The following is a 21635-nucleotide window of genomic DNA, read 5'->3' on the forward strand; positions in this document are numbered from 1 at the left end:
CTGGTCCTACGTCACTCTTGATAACATGTTGCGTGTGTTAGGAACACATTTATTTCTCAAAGGCCCTGAGGTACTTCTGATTGCTTTTCTTTCTGGAGAAAAATTAGCTGGATAAGAGGTAGTAACCCACACAAAACACAAAACTAATTTGCAAAATATGCATCATGAAACTACATCCAGTTGGACTGGGAGAGACTGAAAAAGCAGTAAATAAAAATTCCCAAAGAGGAATAGATAATGATCTGCCTTCCTGCCTGAAATGCTTCACAACCTTTAGCACATGTGACTGTCTACCAGGATAATATTTTGTCTCCTACCTAGAGACCATTGACTATGGTGGCATCCCTCCCAGAATTACCAGGGGTTTTAGGACAGAAAGAAAAGGGCTGAACTAACAAATAAATTAGGAGCACAATGTTTGCTGTATGGAAGCCCTTAGTGAATGTTAATTATTGTTCTATCCTCCATAGTTTAAAAAAATGATTATTTTTGTTGTGGTGTCAACTTTGACCTACCCACCTTTCTCTTCATACATCTATACAAAAATCTCAGAATTACTAAAATTAGTTAATCTCAAATGAATTGAGATTGAGTTACTCTCAAATGAGTACATTTAACTGAAGTATACGATCTAGTCATCCTGTTCACCCAGACCCGTACCCTTAGTGTAGGTGTTACACAGTGAAATGCTCTTCTTTCCTTCAAAAGCAGGAGAAAAACCAAATGGAGCAGACAATTTGGTTAATCCACCAGCCAAGGTAAGAGATCTATCAGATATTTAATTATACTTGAGATGTATTTGCCATCATGTACTTATATATATTTGTACTGTTGGGACTGAGCATAGACTATTCCAAAGACACAATAAAAATCTAAAAATGGCTAATATTTTAGAAGATTTTTTAAAATTTAATTTAATTTTTAATTTTTTTATTTATTTGACAGAGATCACAAGTAGGCAGAGAGGCAGGCAGAGAGAGAGAGAGGAAGGGAAGCAGGCTCTCTGCTGAGCAGAGAGCCCGATGGGGGCTCAATCCCAGGACCCCGGGATCATGACCCAAGCCGAAGGCAAAGGCTTTAACCCACTGAGCCACCCAGGTGCCCCTTAGAAGATGTTTTGAACTTGGTTTTGCAAATATGTGAATTTGTATCTAACTTGGAATTCATTTTTATCCAAGGAAAATTATACTGGGAAGACTTCCTTAGATTTCATGGAACGCCCTTTCTGCTCAGCTTCTTCCTATACTAAAAACCAATAGCTCTCTGAGTGGTCTGTTATCCCTAGCCAAAACTGATATGGGTTCCCACAAACCTCTGTGGACCATGTCCAGTTAGAATTTGTACTTCAAATTGCTTTAGTGGTAGGGTTTGCATAACGATATGTGCTGTGATCTCCCAAAGTTGGTAAACTAACTAAATACTATTTGTCTGATATATTTATGGACTCTAATTGATAGTGATCTGTAGCATAGGATGGCTGTCTCCTTTAATTAGTTACCAGAAGTTGTTAGAAAAATGCCTGCTCCTTTCTGCTCACAAAACCTCTTGAGGGCTCACTGTCGGCAGAAGAGTTGAATCTCTGTTGATCACATACACTTGATTTTAGAAAGATCTTACTGGTAACATTTCCAAAAAATTTCTGATTGTCACAATTTAAATTTTAATAATCTTAAAACGTGAATTTTTCTTTTAATTCTATTTGATTTATACTCACATGTCTTTTTTTTTTTTTAACCTAACTAAGAGCTAAGGATATGGGGCTTCAATTCCTTCTAAATTAATTTGAGGCATTTCTCCTAACTAATTGAGTTACGAGTAATTATAAAAGTGATCTGCTTTCTCCTAATATGGCAGCCTATGCTCAAGATTGTGCACACTGTGTCTCCAGATGTAGTTTCTCTTTTTCTGTAAGCATGCATGCAAAATGGTAAACAAAGGAGTAATTTTGGTACATTTTTAAAAAATTTAAATTAAAATGATGCTTACAAAAGATTTTTTAAATAAATCTGAATAAGGCTGTTAGTTTAGCGAATAGTACTGTGTTGATGTTCATTTCCTTATCTTGATCATTATACGTTGTTCATGTAAGAAAACACTCTTGTTCGTAGGAAATGTAGGCTTTATCCAGTGGTAAAGGGCTGATCATGTCTGCAGCTTACTTTTTTTTTTTTTTTAATAGTATGGTGGCGGTGATGGTGTGTGAGCATGTGAGTGTGTGTGTGTGTGTGTGTGTAGCAGGGAGAGAATGTGATTTAAAAAGGTGGTAAAATTTGGGGAATTGGGGCAATAAGTAAAGTTAATTGAAAAAAAAAGATACTATAAACAAAAAAGCAAGATATAAAATCATTTTCCTCAGCTGTATAAAAATAAGATGGAAGGCAAAAATGCCAAATTATTGGATTCTAGACTTCTAGTTTTTTTATACATTTCTCTTCAATTTTTCTATTCTGAACATCTGTTTCTTTTAACTGTATATCCCACAGGGCAGGGATTTTCATCTGTTTCATTTCCTAGAAATGTGCCCGATACAGAGTAGATGCCAAAAAGATCTTTTGCTGAGTGTGTGGATGATTAATTGAAAATTGGTGTTTATTGAATATGTACATATTGAAGCTTTAATAAACTTTTCCATTTACAATTTAGGAAGTGGAGTGAAATGCCATATTACACTATGACCCTAAAAAATGAAACTCCCTCCCAATGTAAAAACTGATCCATTGAAAGTTAAAGTAAACTGATAATTAAAGTTTGATTTTTGACATTTTTCTTAATTTTTTTCCTTAAATTTCCTTGACAGATTCTTCAGTTTGAAGATATCTTGGCCAGTACTTTCTATCGAGAGCACTTTCGAACGTACATGGAAAGGATGGACAAGAGAGCTCTGATTAGTTTTTGGGAGTCTGTGGAATATTTAAAGAATGCTAACAAGGTAGGATATACAGCATCAAAAGAATATTAATCACGAGCTGATGAAAACTTGCATGTTAGGCACTGTATCTGTGTTTCTCTGTGAAGCTGTAAGATAAGTATGCATTAGAAGACTATTTAAAACCAAATATAATAATGGAATTATTGTCTAGCCCCTAATGGTAAATAAAATTGGATTTTATTTTACAAAAAAGACACCTTTGAATGTGTAGTCAAGGGAAAAGGTGACTTAAAAGTGTACCAAAATATTGCATTTACTTTCAGGTAGTTATTTTTTTAAACACATTGTAGAAAGACATTTCTCTCTCTCTCTCTCTCTCCACACTGCTGTTTATAATGAATTGATCTTGTCATCTGAACCTCAGTCTCATAACCATATTATTTTAATATCATATTCATGTGTGTAATTTATATGACTGTTCTTCTTTTATTTCATTTAAAATATAATTGAATTAATGGGGCCTAGGTGGCTCAGTCAGTTTAGTGGCTGACTATTGGTTTCAGCTCAGGTCATGATCTCAGGGTCCTGGGATTAAGCCTCACATTGGGCTCTGCACTCAGCGGGGAGTCTGCTTGTGGATTCTCTCTCTCCCTCCACCTCTCTCCCTGCTCTCTCTCTCAAATAAATAAATGAATAAATCTTAAAAAAAACAAATAAAATATAATTGAATTAAGAAACATAAAAGAACATTTTTGGTTATAGATGCCTCTTACAATGAAAACCCCAACAATAAACGTTATGTTTTGCACTTGGCAATGTCTCAATACATTTAACAATTAAAGACTGTGAAATATGTATATGTGTTTATAACTATATGGGACTGTATGTATAACATACATGTGTATTTTGAGAGGCTTATTAAAATAAGCATGAAGAGCAGTGGGTACGTTAAATTACTATTTGCACTTTATATGAGTGTTGGCAGAACTGAATACCAACTTAAAATACATCGTAAATCACAAACTACCTCTTTTTTGTTTTTTGTAAAAGATTTTTATTTACTTATTTGAGAGAGGGGGGTAGAGAGAGAAAGAGGACACAAGCAGGGAGAGTGGTAGAGGCAGAGGGAGAAGCAAACTCCCCGCCTGAGTAGGGACCCTGATGTGGGCCTCCCTTCTGGGACTCCAGGATTTTGACCTGAGCTGAAGGCAGATGCTTAATGGACTGAGCCATGCAGGTGCTCCACAAACTATGTTCGTTAAGGAATTAAATTCATTCTCATGGTATTTTTAAATTCTCTTAGAAATGCCTTTCTTTGTTAATTTGTAAGCCACAAATTACCTCATTTTAACAAATACTGTTTTTGCCCACTTTATTACATATTTCATTTACTAGACTTGATTCCAAATGACTTTTGACTGTTCTCAAAGGAATATTGCAAAGAGCAATCTAAAGAATTTTTCTAAACTACTGAAAACAATTCAGAAGATTTCAGTGGAGTAAGAGCATATAACTTTGTCAAATGCAACACTAGCTATTTTGACCTAGCAACACTGATTTGGATGTGAAAGTTTGGGATGTTTGTTAAATTCACAGTCTTCATTTGTTAAGTTGCTTGCCTTCATTTTTTTTTTAAAAGATTTTATTTATTTCAGAGAGAGAGAGAGAGCGTGAGCAGGGGGAGGAGCAGAGGGAGAGAGAGCGGTAATAAGTCTCCAGCAGACTCCGCACTGACCGGCAGGCCCTAAGACCCAGAGATCATGACCTGAGCTGAAACCAAGAGTTGGACGCTCAGCCACCCAGGCACCCCTGTCTTTATTTTCACTCCTGTTGAAGACTCTGTATAACATTCCTAGAGTTAATGAGATGTGTCTAGAGGAAATAGAAATATTATGTCAGCCAGAAGGGGGATTTGCATTTGTGAGCTGGCAGGCTGTGACCTACGTGTAACGTTTACAACTTAGTCCTCTAATATAAGCTTGATTATAATGCAATAAATCGTCATTCTGAAAGAACATTTTTCTTGTTTTCTTAAATTATACAATACTGACTTTTTTTCTGGAGTGAGAAATGGCACTTCCAATTATTTATATTGGATTTTAAAAAGCCAAATTGAATTTAGCTGACATTTGAGCTGTGGCATTCAGATTTACGAGGAGTCCGTTGCAAGAAGAGAACTGTTGTCATTTTCTCCTTCCAGCGTTTCAAAGACATTACATTTGTTAACTGTTCAACTGAAGTTTCATTTTAAGGAGCCAGTTTGTCTTTTCAGGGTCTGCCTCTTGCCCCTTGCTTCTGAACGTGCATATAAAACCCAAAGAGCCGTACTGAAATGTACAGTGTACATTCCTCATGTCTTCTTTCCAGCTTTGAAATGTAGAAAGTTCTAAAGATAATCCTTTTTGTCAAAGGCGTTATTTCTTACCTTTCTTGTTCATTTTTCTGTCTTTTCAGAGTGAAATTCCTCAGTTAGTTGGCGAAATTTACCAGAATTTCTTTGTGGAAAGCAAAGAAATATCTGTGGAAAAATCACTTTACAAAGAAATCCAGCAGTGTCTTGTAGGAAATAAAGGTATTGAAGTGTTCTGCAAAATCCAGGGAGATGTTTATGAGACCCTAAAAGATAGGTATTACCCTTCGTTCATTGTCAGTGACCTGTATGAGAAGCTGATGCTGAAAGAGGAAGAGAAAAATGTCTCCCAGTTGATTTCTAGCAAGGATGAACTGGTGAGTCACATTTAATTTTCTCCTCCCTTCTCAGTGGTTAAGCTTTGAAAGTGATTTGGTAGGCTCCTATTGTATAAGCTGAATTTGGTGTGTACCTTCATCTTTTAATGTATAGGACTGTAAGTAGAACTTACAGACTTCTTCCCTTGTTCCTGTGAAAACTGACCACTGCTGCCTGGTGTCGAGTCAGAGACCTCACTGCTCCCTCTCCACCTGAGACACACCCTGAAAATGTGAAGGCAGAAAGCCTGTGGGGTGGGACATTTGTGGCCTAGAACAGATAAGAGAATCCATAGAACGTGGTGCAGCCTGAGAATAGTCAAAGGATGGAGACATAAAGAGGGGAAGAGAATGTGGGAGGAGGTACAGGAAATATTTTGGAGTTAAAAAATATCAGATGTAAGTAAGATAGATGTTCCAAAGAAAACCTTGCTCAGCCACACCTGAAGTCTAATTTTCTTAAACATATTGTCATTTAATTGGAGAACTACAATCGCCACCTGTCATTTACTATTAATGATTTACATGGGTTTTAAGATTTGTGAAGGTGCAGAGAAAAACAAAATGTTTTATAGTCACCCTACATGGAAAGATGGCAACTGATCATGGATTTTTTTTTTTTTTTTCTGCCCAGTGGTATCTCAAGCCCTAGGGAATCAAGTGCTTGCTCTTGATGATATTAGAAGTCAGTATCTCTGAACTGTTAAATTCATTCCTTCAGACTTTTAAAAAGATTTGTTATTTAGTTCTTTATACTTTCAGTGTATAACACCACCAGACTGGTCTAAAAGTCATTACTCGTTGCATCTTATTTTTAAGATAGGTCAATTTGTTTAATTTTTTATTATTTTTTTATTATTTTTTGGTCAGATTATTTTAACTGTGTTACCTCTCTCCCTCAAAAATTAAAATGGTTAATTTGCAAATGCTGTAGAGGAGGTTATTCAGATTAATTAAAAGTGTCAGTACCCAACAGATAAATTGAGTAAGGTCTTGAACTAACAGTCGATATGAAAGGCAAACAAATATGAAAAATTGTCTAACTTCACCTTGGACTCAAGAGTAATATGTATCACTGATCTTTTGAAAGCTCCTACTTCTAAAAATTTATCTTAAGATAATAACTAAAGGGCAGAAAAGTAAGTATATAATGGAGTTTGCTTTAGTACGTTTGGGATAGCAAACCAGCAGAATCAACCCAGAGTAGGAACAGCAGTAGGAATATGTGTTAGTGTACTATCAATTCCCAGGATATTATACAGCCATAAAAATTAAAATTTTGTGTTTTTATTAGTTTAAACTGTAATTAATACCCTCAAAATAAGCAGCATTGTAAGTTATATGGAAAAGACAGAATACATGTTTATGTATTCAAAGTGTAGAACTATGTCATGATATGTACATTACAGACACAGATTTGAAAGACCCTACAAAAATAAAAAAAGCTTGGTTTTTTAGGATTATTAATACTTATTTTTGTTGAAAAAAGTTACTGTTTGTTACTTACTAATTACCAAAAATTTGAAAAAAAAATTCTGGAAGAACGTTAAGGAATATAAACAAAGAAGAAGACTGTTCTCAGCTGTTCTTTCCAGTGCCTTGCACAAATCTGTTTTATATGCTGTCTGTTGGTAATCTATCCAGATTTTAAAAGTTACACAGTTCTTTATGAATCTTAAGTCACTTTGCTTTTATTTAATTAATTAATTTTAAGTCACTTTGAAATGCTAACCATTTTACTTGTAAAATGATCTACCTGTTGATTTATAAAATACATCTTCAAGAGAAGGACAGAACAAAGTGTATACTGAAAATACTTTCACTAATGGGGATTTGGAAATTTTATTTTATCTTATTTTTTTAAAGATTTTATTTATTTATTTGACAAAAAGAGAGAGAAGAGAGAGAACGAGCGTACAAGCAGTGAGGAGTAGCAGAGGGAGAGGGAGAAGCAGGCTTCCTGAGGAGCGGGGAGCCTGATGCGGGGCTCAATCCCAGGACCCTGGGATCATGATCTAAGCTGAAGGCAGAACCTTAACCAACCGAGCCACCCAGGTGCTCTGGAAATCTTATTTTAAAGGGACTTTCTTGAGTTTTTTATAATATTCTTTGGAGCCAGAAAGGAAGCCAAGTGTTTCTCAGTGTCTTTGTCCAGGCTTAGGCACAGATCATTCAGTTGAGCTGGACAGAGAACTCAGTTGCTTTCCTTTGTTCCAAGCAGATTCCCTTGGGTGTACAATCTGGAAAATAATGGTATGGAATCCACCCCAGGCCCTCCTGCTTTTTCAGGCTTAATGATGTTTCTTTTTTCAGTGCAGTCCTGAACACCAGTTATTTTGGTTCCAGATAACTTTGATTTGTTACTTTGTTGAGGCAAAGCAGCTGGCTCCTGGGCTTTCTATCATAGAGTCTTTCCTTAGTGGGATCTAGTATTGGGCACAGTGTAATCATATCGAAACTATACACTGGGTAATAATGGCTGAACAGTGGAGCATCAGAAGATAATGTGGTTCATGTGACTTTCTCCCCCAGGGCCCGGGAATCGAGGCTGGTGAGGAAGCTGTAGATGAAGGCACCAGCCGGATTAATGAACAAGCCAGTTTTGCTGTAAACAAACTACGAGAACTAAATGAGAAACTTGAATATAAAAGGCAAGCTCTAAATTCTATTCAAAATGCACCAAAACCTGACAAGAAGGTAACTCTTGCTTTCAAGGTTGTCTTTGAAAGTTTCCACTTTCCGATTTGATAAAGTTTTCAGTTTATGTTTGCAAATCATCACAGTTTCCTTAAAAAGAATTTTAACTGTAAGTTCCATTGTTACTTTTTTGCTTCTAGTATAGAATGAGAAAAGTAGTTGCTTTTGGTCTTCCATGGTTTGGGGTTCTCTGTCAGTCATCAGCAGTGAGTAGCTCCGTGTTCTCTCACCTGGCTTGCCTATGGTACCTTTACAGAAGAGGGCAGAGCATTTCCTTGTGCCAGACTCATTTCCGGAAGTAAATTAACTCCGCGAGAACAATCTTTTAAATTTTCATTTTTCTTTCAAACGCTATGAGTCACAGTTTAGAGAACTTCACAGAATTACACAAGAAATAAATCGTCTTGCTAAAAGCCAACAGAATTGGAAACCTTAAAAGTGTAGACAGCGTCTCCCTAACTGGCACTTTGCAAACCCAAGCGGTGGTGCGACTTTTTGCTCTGTGGTTCTGCCTCTTCAGAGTCCAACAGGGAGACGTCTCTGATACAGCTATGGCTGATGCTCTTCCGTCTGCCCAACTGATCTCCTCTGGCAATTTCTGAGTGGGTGTTCAGCAACAGAAGTGATGAGTAAATTCCTGATGCTGAGCCAGTCACTGTGGGGCATCAGTGACATACCGAGCCTGACCTGTGCCCTTCGGGAGCTAACGTGCTGATGGTGGGACTAAAACATACCCATATGAAGGTGAAGCTGATAGTCACAGCCCCGACTGATGGTAAAAAGCAGGTTCAGAAGGTTTAGGCTGGGAGTGCTTCCTGTAGGCTTTTTGAGCAAGGACAGAGTCCTTGCAGCCTTCGTGTTCAGGAGAGTTTGGAGCGAAACTTCTGCCCTCACACCACAGAGTTACATATCCTTATAGGTTTTCTCATGAAAGAGATCCATAGCCTTTTTTTAAAAATGAAATTACTTATTTTTAAAAAATTGTCATAAAATATACATAGCATAAAGTCTACCATTTCAGCTATTTTATATGTACAGGTCAGTGTCTGTGCATTCACACTGTTGTGCAACTGTCACTACCATTCCATCTGCAGGACTCCTTTCATATGGCAGAATTGAAGCCCTGTACCCATTAAATAATACTTCCCATTCCCCGCTCCCCAGCCCCCTGGCAACCACCATTCTGATTTCTATCTCTTACAGATTTAACTACTCCGATACATCATGAGTGGAGTCATACAGCATTCATCCTTTTGTGACTGGTTTATTTCATTTAGTATAATGTCTTCAAGGTTCATTCATATTATACTGTGTGTCAGAACTTCCTTCCTTTTAAAGGCTGAGTAATTTTCCACTGTGTGTATATATAGCATTTCGTTTATACATTCACCCATCAGTGGATATTTGGTTTGCTGCCACCTTTTGAGTATTATGAATAATGCTGCCATGGATATGGGTGTATAAATATCTTTTCAAGGTCTTGCTTTCAGCTCTTCTGAGCGTGTACCCAGAAGTGGAATTGCTGGGTCATATGGTAATTCTGTTTTTAATTCTTAGAGGCGTGTCCCTACTATTTTCCATAATGGCAGCAGCATTTTATACCTTCTCACCAACAGCGCATGTAGTTTCCGATTTCTGTATATTCTCACTAATAATTGTTGTTTTCCAGTTTTTTGATAGTAACCATCCTAATGGGTATGAGGTGGTAGCTCATTGTGGTTTTGATTTGCATCCCACTAATGATTAACTATGTTGAGTGTCTTGTCATGCACTTTTTGGTCATTTATAGAATTTTTTTTGGAGAAATGTCTATTCAAGTCCTTTGCCCATTTTTGAATCAGACTGTTTGTTTTTTGTTTTTTGTTTTTTAATTAAAGATTTTATTTATTTATTTGACAGACAGAGATCACAAGTAGGCAGAGAGGCAGGCAGAGAGAGAGGAGGAAGCAGGCTCCCTGCTGAGCAGAGAGCCCTATGTGGGGCTGGATCCCAGGACACTGGGATCATGACCTGAGCTGAAGGCAGAGGCTTTAATCCATTGAGCCACCCAGATGCCCCTGGTTTTTGTTTTTAAGTTTTTAGAGTTCCCTATATATTCTAGATGTTAATACCCTATGAGATATGTGATTTACAAATATTCCCTCCAATTCCGTGGGTTGCCTTTTTGCTGTGTTGATAGTATTTGCACAGAAGTTTTAAATTTTTATGAAGTCCAGTTTTCCTATATTTTCTTTTGTTGCCTTTGCCTTTGGTGTCATAGCCAACAAGTCTTTGCTACTCTTGTGTTATGAAGCTTTTCCTTATGTTTTCTTCTAAGAATTTATAGTTTTAGCTCTTATGTTTAGGTCTTTTCTCCATTTTGAGTTAATTGTTGTGTAGGAGTTTAGGGAAGTGTCTCACTTCATTATTTAGCATGTAGGTATCCAATTTTCTGGGCACTCTTTATTGAGGAGATTGTTCTTTTCCCATTGATTGGTGTTGGCACCACTGTCAAAAATCCTTTGACAAAATAAATAGAAACAAAACAAAAAAAATATAAACAAAAGTTTATTTCTTGACTGTCTATTCTAGTCCATTGGTCTACATGTTTATCTTTATGTCAGTACCATACCTTTTGGTTAGTGTAGCTTTGTAGGTAAGTATTGAAATCAGGAAGTGTGAGTCCTCCAACTTTGTTCTTTTTTAAGATTGTTTTGTCTATTCTGTCTCCCTTGAGATTCCATATGAATTTTACAATGGATTTTTCTATTTTTGCAAAATACATTAGAATTTTTATAGGTATTGTGTTCAGTCTGTAGATCACTTTGGGTAGCACTGTCATCTTAGCAATGTTCAGTCTTCTAATCCATGAGCGTTGGAGATCATTCCATATAGTTATGTCTTTAATTTCTTTCATCAGTGTTTTATAGTTTTCACTATAGAAGTCTTTCACTCCCTTATTTAATTCCTATTTTTTAATTTTTATGCTATTTTAATTGGAATTGTTTTCTTAAATTTCCTTTTTGGATTGTCCATTGTTAGTGTATAGAAATATGGCATATTTTTGCCTGTTGATTTAAATATCCTACTACTTTGTTGAATTGTGCAGCATTGCAAGTGGTTTAATAACTCTCAGGATGTTTTCCCTTTGGCAGATTGTTTTAAAGTTGAAGGAGGAGATAATTCTAATAGAGAAAGAACGCACAGACCTACAGCTGCACATGGCAAGAACAGATTGGTGGTGTGAGAACCTCGGAATGTGGAAAGCCTCCATCACCAGTGGAGAGGTAGTTCTTACTGCTTTTCCTCCCAATTCATTTTAAGAGTATGACTTTATATGGAAGATTTTGTCCTAGAGAATTAAGGTTGAGGGTAGAAAACCTATGTTTGTTCTTGTAGACTGTATTTGTCATTCCTTCTCTGCTGTTTTCACTCTGTCACACCCGTGACTGCGAGTTGTAGGAGGGCTGCCTGGTATAGATCTGTTTTCATTCCACTTCAGGTTGTCCTTATTCAGTGGAATTGTAAGCAACTTTCAGATAGGATCAGTTAATGTCTCTGAATTGACATTTTATTTTTCCATTGACGACTGAAATAAAATTGGAAGGCGCTTTTTGAAATTTGGTCGTGAAAAATTAAAAATTTAAGTGTTTCTGATTGCTCCATTCTGCTGGTTTCATTCATGTAAATCTCAGTTGCTATAAGATCTTTAATAACGAATATTTTTTCCTTTGAATTAGAAAATATTTTGCTATTCTTTGAGGAATATGGGTAACAGTTTTCAGAATATGCTATATCCTTTTTGTCTTTGAAAATAATTTCTTTTCAAGTAGCGAAGCATGTGGGCATTTACATTGTTATGTTGACAACTTCTTCATTCCCGCCTGCCTTACTATCAGTCCTGTGGAAATCTGGAGTTGAAGGTCAGGTCCACACAGAAATGAGATCATGAGTAACATAGTGTTAATGTTCACTCTTATTATGGTGTGAGGTGGGCTTGAAATTCATAATCTTAAGTTCACCTCTAGATTACATAGCAGACAAAGCGTGTTCTCCAAGAGCTACTGTGAAAGCACACACAGTACGTGAGTGCTTAACCAAGTGCTTCACCATGTCTTCGGTACTTATGAGCACTACAATCAAGGTAAGCTGCAGGAGTTTGCTGTGACACATTGGTCATGGAAAAGATAGTGGATAAGACACTGAGGAGTCCCCTGACTGCCAGAGTTCACAAGGCAGTCCCATGGGGAATATGTGGAAGATATGTCTGCATCATGCCAGAGTCTTCTGAATTCTCTTCCGGGCTGACTTCCCTACTAGATGTGTGATCCTACGACCACCCAGGGACCCTGTGCATGCCCTTACCTCCTGCGTCCTCACAGTGGGATAATGGTCCTACCTCATGGGGCCCCGGGCATGCTCCGGGAGTCTTGTCTCTTTCCTTTGCCTTTCTTCTTGAGTCTCTGTCTCTAATTCAGTTTGTGATACCAATTCAAGCTTAAATTCAGTGTGTTTTGTTTCTTCTCTTAATCTATTTATGTTAAGTATAATAATGGCCTGTTCTGAATTGTGATATTGTATATATATGTTAAGGAACTGTGTTAAGGAATTATCTAAGTTGGAAGGTAGAGGAAATTATATGTTTCAATATAAAATTTCATGAAAATTGAAATCATGGTTTGTTGAATCCAGAAATTAAATTGGGGAAGGCTTTATCCTTTCCTGAGACAGGTTTTGGCATATCTCACACCTGTTTGCTTGCTGTTCATTTGTCTTTTCAAAGAAACACACTTAAGATGTTAATTAAGTCCACTATATTAGTTTTCTTTTGATGTGTAACAAATTACCACAAATTTCATGGCTTAAAACAATACCCATTTATTAGCTCACAATTCTGTAGGTTGAAAGATTAACAAGACTCTCTCATTCTCTACTCATTGCATCATAAGGCTGAAATCAACATACTGGCCAGACTGAGTTCTTGTCTGGAGAATGGGGGAAAAATCCACTTCCAAGCTCAGTCAGGCTGTTGGCAGAAAGTTCTCTGTGGTTGTGGACCTGTCTCTGTTCTCTTGCTGTCAGTGGAAGTGCTGATGCATTCCCCCCACTCCCCTTCTCCATCTTCACACTGGCACCACATGTACAGTCTTTCTTGGACTTCCAGTCTTTCTGATGTCGTCTACTACCACTTGCCCAAGGAATCTCTCTGCTCTTCAAGGGCTTGTGCAATTAGGTTAGGCCCACCCAGGTAATCCCCTGTGTTAATGTCAGCTGTCAAATGTAACGTAACCTGATTGCAAGAATGGGTTCCATAATATTCATAGTTCCAGGGATGAATACACTAAGGAGGGCATATACACTAAGGGCATATACACTGTATATACGGGGCATATACACTAAGGAGTGGGAGGTCTTGGAGGCTATTTAAAAATAGTGCCTACGGTATCTGCTCACCACCCTTTTGTTGTGTTTGTTTTTCTCAAGGTTACAGAAGAGAATGGTGAGCAAATGCCTTGTTACTTTGTTATGGTAAGCTTACAAGAAGTTGGAGGAGTTGAAACTAAGAACTGGACCGTCCCCAGGAGGCTCAGTGAGTTCCAGAATTTGCACCGGAAACTTAGTGAGGTATGAATACTCATGAACACAAGGTGTAGAATTACTACTAAGCAAGAAGACATGTAAGAGCTCCTTTCAAGTTTTTACATATAAAGAAACTAATTAACCTTTCTCCTTTGCTGTGGATACTGGCAAAGTGGCATTTTCAGCCTGACATTTGGAAATTAACTCATAGACCAAACCATTTTAGTAGAAATCCTTCAGGACGAAGAATTGTCTGATCTCCATTGAGCCTCATAGAACCTCAGAGCTGAGAGAGGGCTAGGGATCACTTAGGGCCACTGGTTTTTGAAGCTGCCAGTTGTGACCTTTTAGTGGAGGAAATCAATTGATGATTGTAGCGACAAGAAGAGCATGGAATATATTAGATTTCAGGGGCACCTGGGTGGCTCAGTCATTAAGCATTTGCCTTTGCCTTGGGTCATGATCCCGGGATCCTGGGATTGAGTCCCATGTTGGGCTCCCTGCTCAGCAGAGCAGGAGGCCTGCTTCTCCCTGTCCCTCTCTGCCTGCTTGTGTTCCTGCTTTCACTGCCTCTCTTTCTCTGTCAAGTAAATAAGCAAGAGTCTTTTAAAAAGAAAAAAAAAAGAATGTATTGGATTTCAGCACAAAGAGTAAGGGTCATAAAGTGTTGTGGTCAAAAGCACAGACTCGGGAGCCATACTGCTTGCGTTTGGATCTTAGCTGTACTATTTAGTAGCATATGACCTGGGACTTGTCACTGTCTCTCGCTGTCTCTCTTCGTCAGTAAAGTACGAATATGGTAACAGCCATGTCTCCTATCTCACAGAGTTTTTGTGAGAATTAAGGGAATAAATGCATACAAAGTGTTGAGAAGAAGGTGTGTCACCTACCAAGCATTATCGTGTTGGTGGTGGTTGTAGTAGCAATGAGCATTGTTTCATAGAACTTCTTAGTTTTATGGGTGGGTTATATTTTATATGTAGATATGCATGTATGTGCGTGTCACGTGTTGCAACATAGCATGTACTTCCTACCGTGAGTTTTAGTTAAAAATGTCAGAGACTTCTAATCTAGGTCAGTTCTTTTATTTTAAGAGGAGAGGAGCTGACCCCAGAGAGTTTGATCAATCTATCACAGGACATGTTCCTATGGGCCCAAACCAGATTGGAATCCAGATCATCTTATTTTCCATTCCTTTTCCTCCCATCTTTCTCAGGAACTGCATCTTCTCTAACTATCCTCCTCCTGAAGATGACGGCCCTCTTCCCTGGCAAATGAAGCAGTCTTTGGTCACTTCTCCTTTTGTTTCTGTTAATTGTTCTCTGGCTCAGAATGAACAGACACTGGTAAAATCCTGTGGTCACCTATTAGATCGCTCTTCTGCGAATGAAATGTATCTGTTTCCTTTAACCTTTTCTCCGAAGGGGATTTTTTTAAAAAAACCCTTGTAATCACTAACTTATGAATACTGTAACTTCTTCGAGTGCTTTTAAAAGGATGGTGGCCAAAATCAAGTGTCCTGCTCCAGTACTTCTCAAAGTACTGGAATGTACTTTGAGGAATTCCCTCAAAGGGAATGTTGTCACCATGGCAGTGTGGAAAGCGAAATCTCTGTCTTAATAAAAAATTGCATTTTTCCCAAAACGTATGAGTAAAATTGATCCTACAGAAAAGTGTGTCATTTGCCCTATGACAAACCAGTGTGAAGCCAAAGTTCAGTATCCATCCAATTGCTGATAAAAACAGAAGGAAGGAGAAAAAGAAATTTAGGGGGGATTTTGAAATAAAATGTATATGGAAAATGTTCTTTGAAAAACAAAACAAAACAAGTAGACTGAAGCCTTAGAAGAAATAAACCTTATAAAATTCCATGTCTGTCCTTTAGTCTCATTTTCCTTATCTATAGCTGATCCCTGGAGTTCTTTTCTTACCCTTAGAATTTACTCTCCTGTGACTTCTCATTTTTGTGTATGAACCCTTCCTGTTGACAGTGGGAACAAGAAGCACCTTTTCAGGTCCCTGGTGAATTTTGATCTTCCCTTCTGACTCTCATGGCCTCTTTCATTTCTTGAAAATTGTACCTTAAATTTGAGCCCTGATTTGCATGTCTCCTTGGGCACATGCCATTGTACCCCTGATTCTTCTGTGGGCTCTGTGGGAAGGGCTAGTTTTTCCTTCCTCAGTACCCAAAGTACTTGCATGCACTTGTTACAAGTGACTTATCTTGCTGTGGCCAGGCTAGCAGGGTACTCCTGTGCACGGAAGATGACAATAGCAGTTAAAGCGATTGCAGGCAAAGGCTGTGCTCACTGACTTTTCAATGCCAGTTGGTTTCATTAAGCATATTCATCTGGCCCCAGTGCCTTCATGAAGGGCCAGTGTTTGGAAATGGGGGCAGAGTCTGGAGCATTTGGAACCCACTGCCCTCCTAGGGTCTGAGGGGCAGACTGGCAGAATCCTGTGTGGATGAAGAACATGAAGAACACAGAATTTGTGGTCAGATGGATCTACGTTTTAATCCTGATCTTTGTCTCATATGTGAAATCGGAATAACAATCGCCAACTATTCGAGATTTTATCACACACGTGAACTTCTAGCACAGTGTCTGGCAGAATGTAGGACTCAATCCACAAAGGGTCTGTTATTATTTGTTGATATATTATTATTAATATACTTCCATTTTGCAGTTTGCCACTGAAGGACAATAATCTTTCTTTCTGTTGTTTTTCCAAATGGGATAACTTTTTCACAGAGTTGCTGTAAACAAAGCATGTTCTAATAGGAAGATTTTCTTCCCGTGAGCCAGGTGTCCACACCTAGAGCCTTGTGCTTTGTGTGTGTTGTGTGAATCTACCTGATCAGCCCAGCGTCTGCACTGGCCAGCTCCCAGGCATTCAGAGTACTAGGGATGAGCTTTAGCTCTTTTCATCAAATGTCCCATTTCTGTCGATTCCATGAGCCTGATTAGAAACGGTTGCAAACCTCAGAGGAACAAGTACAGGAGGAAGGTTGTTTTGTCCTAATTATAATTCTAAACTTTTTTTTAACATGAAAATATGATTCAAGATACTAATATTTAATGTTTTCCTCCACAGTGTTTCCCTTCTTTAAAAAAAGTCCAGTTGCCTTCTCTCAGCAAGCTGCCTTTCAAATCTATAGATCACAAGTTTATGGAAAAGTCAAAGAATCAATTAAATAAGTTTTTACAGGTAAGCAACTGAAAAGTTTTGGATACGAAAGGAAAAATTAGTTTTTGGGGTTAAACTGTCATCATTCTAAGAGCTTGCTTATTTGCTTCTTGGTCTTATAGGTCATGCCAGATCCTCAAAATATCTTTGGTTTGTTTGTTTGTTAATAATTAAGGTATGGGAGTGCCTGGGTGGCTCAGTGGGTTAAAGCCTCTGCCTTCAGCTCAGGTCATGATCTCAGGGTCCTGGGATCAAACCCCGCATCGGGCTTTCTGCTCAGCGGGGAGCCTGCTTCCCCCTCTCTCTACCTGCCTCTCTGCCTACTTGTGATCTCTGTCTGTCAAATAAAATAAATAAAATAAATAAAACTCTTTAAAAAAAGAACATAATTAAAGTATGCTATGCACACACAAAATATAAATACAGAAAATATAAAATATGTACAGTACAGATACCATGTGTGCAACTTGTTCTTTTCTGCACACTGAGCCCACCCTGTAACTAGCACCCAGGCCAGTACTTCTTTCCCGTCATGGCCTTCGTCCCAGGGTGGTCGCGATCCCAACTACTAATCACACAGATACAGTTGTCTTTGAACTTCCTGTAAATGGGATCATGCAGTGTAGACTCCTTTGTGTGATCTCTTTCACTCAACAACTGTGATTGAGGGATCTGTCCATAGTGCTGTTCTGGTTGTAGATTATTTGCTTTCACTACTGTGTAGGTTTTTCATTGTGCAAATACACTATGGCCTATTCATCCCACTGTTGACGAGCATTTGGGCCATTTCCAGTGGAGGCTATCTTGAAGAAGGCTTCTATAAACTTCTGGTACTTGACTTGTGGTGAATCTGTGTTGTGTGTTACCTCTGGGTCTGGGTTTCTTCGTTTGTCCAAGTGGTTGTGGCAGTTTTTACACTGTGACCACAGCGCGTCAGGGTTCTGTTGGCTCTCCCTCCTCACCCCCAACTCTTCTCTGCCTGTTTCTCTTTAGTCCTCCTGGTGGGTGTGTGCTGGTATCTCACTGTGGTTTTAGTTTGCATTTCCCCTGGCAGCTAATGAAGTGGAGCACCAGTCTGGGTGTTACTGGCTACTTGGATAGTTTCTCTGGTGAATTGTCTGGTCAAGTTGAGTCTGCTCTTCCGTCATGTTGCCCATCTTTTCCTCACCGCCTTGTGGGACTTCTGCGTGGGATTTAGATGTGAATCTCTTGTCAGACCACTTATGTTGCAAATACCTTCTCCCTTTCTGTGGATAGCCTTTTCTGTCTCTTAATGATTTCTTTTCGTGAACAGAAGTTCTCAATTTTAATTTAGTCCACTCTATCAATTTTGTCTTTTATGATTATGCCTCTGTGCCTGTTAAGAAATCTTTGCCTACTCCAAAGTCCTAAAGATACTCTCCTGATTTTCTCTAAATGCTTTATTGTTTGTCTTCAGTCCATTTTTAGAGAATAAGGCCAAACATATACTACCCTTGATAGCAACCACTATTTATTTTTCCTTAGCTGGTCCCTCTGTATTCAGAAGATGGTTAATTTACTCAAAGCATGGACCCCAAAGCCCATACAGTCTTTGGAGGCATGGAACTTTGCATCATGAAACACTTTTTGGCTATATAGTGGTAGCTAGATGGCCTGGGATTTTTAAATAATGGATGTTGCCAAACTCTTAGTGAAGGCTTTATTTTAAAACATAGTTGTTCAATCAGAAGTATGGGTCCTGGGGCGCCTGGGTGGCTCAGTGAGTTAAAGCCTCTGCCTTAGGCTCAGGTCATGATCCCAGAGTTCTGGGATCAAGCGCTGCATCGGGCTCTCTGCTCAGCGGGGAGCCTGCCTCCCCCTCTCTCTCTGCTTGCCTCTCTGCATGCTTGTGATCTCTGTCTGTCAAATAAAGAAATAAAATCTTTAAAGACAAAAGAAGTATGGGTCCTTGTTAAAATTGATTTAAGTCAGAGTCTCTTTGAAAGCGTTAGTCTCTTTTTCCCACTATTCCTATCTTCCTCTCTCTCTCTCTCTCCCTCTCTATATTTATATATGTGTGTGTGTTTTATGTATATATGTATCCTAAAGTTTTTCCAAGATTCAAATTATTTTATTCCCTGAGGGAAACTTTCATTTTATAATATAATAATATATAAATATGTGTGTATATGTACATATAATATAATGTAATATAGGGTAAATTTCCCTTAGGAAATAAAATAACTTATACATTGAAAAACTCTCTGAGTTTAATTGTGGCAGAACTGGATTAGAGAATCGCCAAAGTTTAAATGCTCTTACATGAGAATTTGAAACTGAAATACTACCATTTTGTTGCTGATTCAAAATATCTAGGAAAGAATTAAACTCGCTCCCACACTGTACATGATTAAATCATTTGGATGAGCTAACAATCTCATCTGTGAAAAAGAAGTGTATTATTCAAAATCCAGGATTTCTAAGCTTCAGGTGTGTAGCTTTGGAACCCTCTAGCTGACTCTCTTGTTTCCTTCCCGCCTCTGCTGTCGGGAGGGTCTCTGTTTGTCTGGCCTTTCCTGCTGTCGCAGACCCCACACTCTGGACCTGCGCTTTCGGGGGCACAGGAAGGGCACATATGTGCCTTTATTGGATTGGCGGTCGTGAAAGTGGGTTAGTGAGTTCTGCTGTTGTGCCGAGAGAAACTGCACTCTGAGACCCTGCCGATAGGTCGTGGGGACATGAACAGGCTGCAGCGAAGCCAGATGAAACAGCGGTGTCTTTTGTGTGAGCTTTTGTCTTTTAATCAAGAGGATTTTAAGTCAGGAAATAATAATTTAGATTGTTTTTCATTTCCTCAAAGACTCTTTGATAAAGCCCTAACCATTGAATGTATTTAGGTAGGTGATACAGCAGACTGTCGTTTCAAAGTGTTGTTCCACCAACTGCAAACAGGAAAAGTAAGGTGCAGAATGCTTTGTTTTTTGGGGGTCCACAGGACCTTCCAGAAAAAGAGATTCCACTGACTGTATGTTTACTTGAATATTTATTTATGACAAATGGTTTTCCAGTGAAGCATACGAATCGTACAGATACCTAATAATCTAGGTACTCATGGCACCTGGGTGGCTCAAGTTGGTTGAGCATTTGCCTTCAGCTCAGGTCAGAATCCCAGGGTCCTAGGATCAAGCCCTGCATCCAGTTCTGCTCTGCGGGGAGCCTGCTTCTCCCTCTTCCTCTGCCTGCTGTTCTCCCTGCTTGTGCTCTCTCTCTGTGTCAAATAAATAAATAAAATCTTTAAAAAAAATAGCCTAGCTACTCATTCCTGGCCACACTGTTGCTAATATCTTTCTTCATTCCTGCTCACATAGGCACCCCACCTACCCCCGCCATTCCCTGCCTGTGGTGCTCTGTCCTGCTTCTGGGTATGCTTGTGCTGTGCGCTCTTCTTGGAATGTGTTACCCCTTTCTGCATCACCCACTGAATGGTCATATGAGGTCTTTACTAGAATAGAATAACATGCTATAAGTGTTTGGAGGGAAGGAGTTGGAAATGGGATGCCATCCCCAGAGAGCTTAAAAATGATAAAACCCCAATTATATCTTGCCCCACAGAAATCTGTGAGAATTTCTCACTTTTCCTATGTACTTAATCTGATCATTTCCCTTCATAATAGAATATAATTTAGGCCAAAGTCTTATCACCATTCATGATCTCTTTATTTATGTTGATTGTAATAAGTGAGACTTAACATCAGTTAACGTTTCCTACTATTTTATAAAATAATGCTGGAGTATAGATTAGCTAAAGGAAATCAAGTTAGGGGGAGGATATCTCCTGCCATCTAATCCATCTGTATATACGACTGAACATTTGATACTCTGCAAAAGGAATAAAGGCCTCTTTATTGGGCTCCAGGGCTGGGGAAGGCAATAGTGATACCAGCTCCCCATCGCCCTTAATCTCCTTCTCTCCATCTGGGCAGAACTTGCCCATTTCCAGTTCAGTCTTCTGTAGGACAGAGGAAAGCTAACAACCACTGGAATGTTGATAATCCCTCTTGGAGCCCCTATCCCCAGTGTGGCAGTACTGGATGTTCTCACAGGTGCCTGTTTTGGGGAGTCATAGAGTTCATTGAATTTCAACCTTCACCTGAACAAATGTGATGTGACTGTCAGGGACCAAGTCCTTTGAGACTAGATCTTAACCTCTTCTGCCACCCCAGGCTCTGACATCAGAAGTTCTGTGTGCTTCCAGCGTCCCTCTCCCCTAAGGAGATTACATCATCAGTGGGGCACTGTTTCCCACTGGTCTCATAATTCCTAAACCCTTTATCCTTTTTTGTTGTTGTTGGTTTCAAGTTTTTATTTAAATTCCAGTAGCTAACATACAGTGTTATATTAGTTTCTGGTGTACAATGGAGTGATTCAACACTTCCATACAACACCTGGTGCCCATCACAACAAGTGCCCTCAATCCCCATCACCTCTATCACCCATCCCCCCAAACCCCCGCTCTGGTAACCATCAGGTCTCTAGAGTTAAGAGTCAGTTTTTTGGTTTGCCTCTCTCTCTCTGTTTTCCCTTTGCTCATTTGTTTTGTTTCTTAAGTTCCAGATATGAGTCAAATCATATT

The 21635-nt window shown here is 38.7% G+C and overlaps 1 protein-coding gene across 1 annotated transcript in view; it reads left to right on the forward strand.

Moving 5' to 3' along the window:
- Positions 1-21635, forward strand: part of SNX25 (sorting nexin 25) — a 122521-nt gene that overhangs the window by 89901 nt on the left and 10985 nt on the right. The window contains exons 8-13 of the mRNA XM_080797277.1: positions 2798-2929; positions 5324-5596; positions 8129-8293; positions 11428-11559; positions 13757-13897; positions 16949-17062. Coding sequence (XP_080653403.1) covers positions 2798-2929; positions 5324-5596; positions 8129-8293; positions 11428-11559; positions 13757-13897; positions 16949-17062 — 957 coding nt within the window. The remainder of the gene's footprint in view (positions 1-2797; positions 2930-5323; positions 5597-8128; positions 8294-11427; positions 11560-13756; positions 13898-16948; positions 17063-21635) is intronic.

This window comes from Martes martes (assembly GCF_963455335.1).
Source record: "Martes martes genome assembly, chromosome: 2".
In the NCBI taxonomy this organism is placed as follows: domain Eukaryota; kingdom Metazoa; phylum Chordata; class Mammalia; order Carnivora; family Mustelidae; genus Martes; species Martes martes.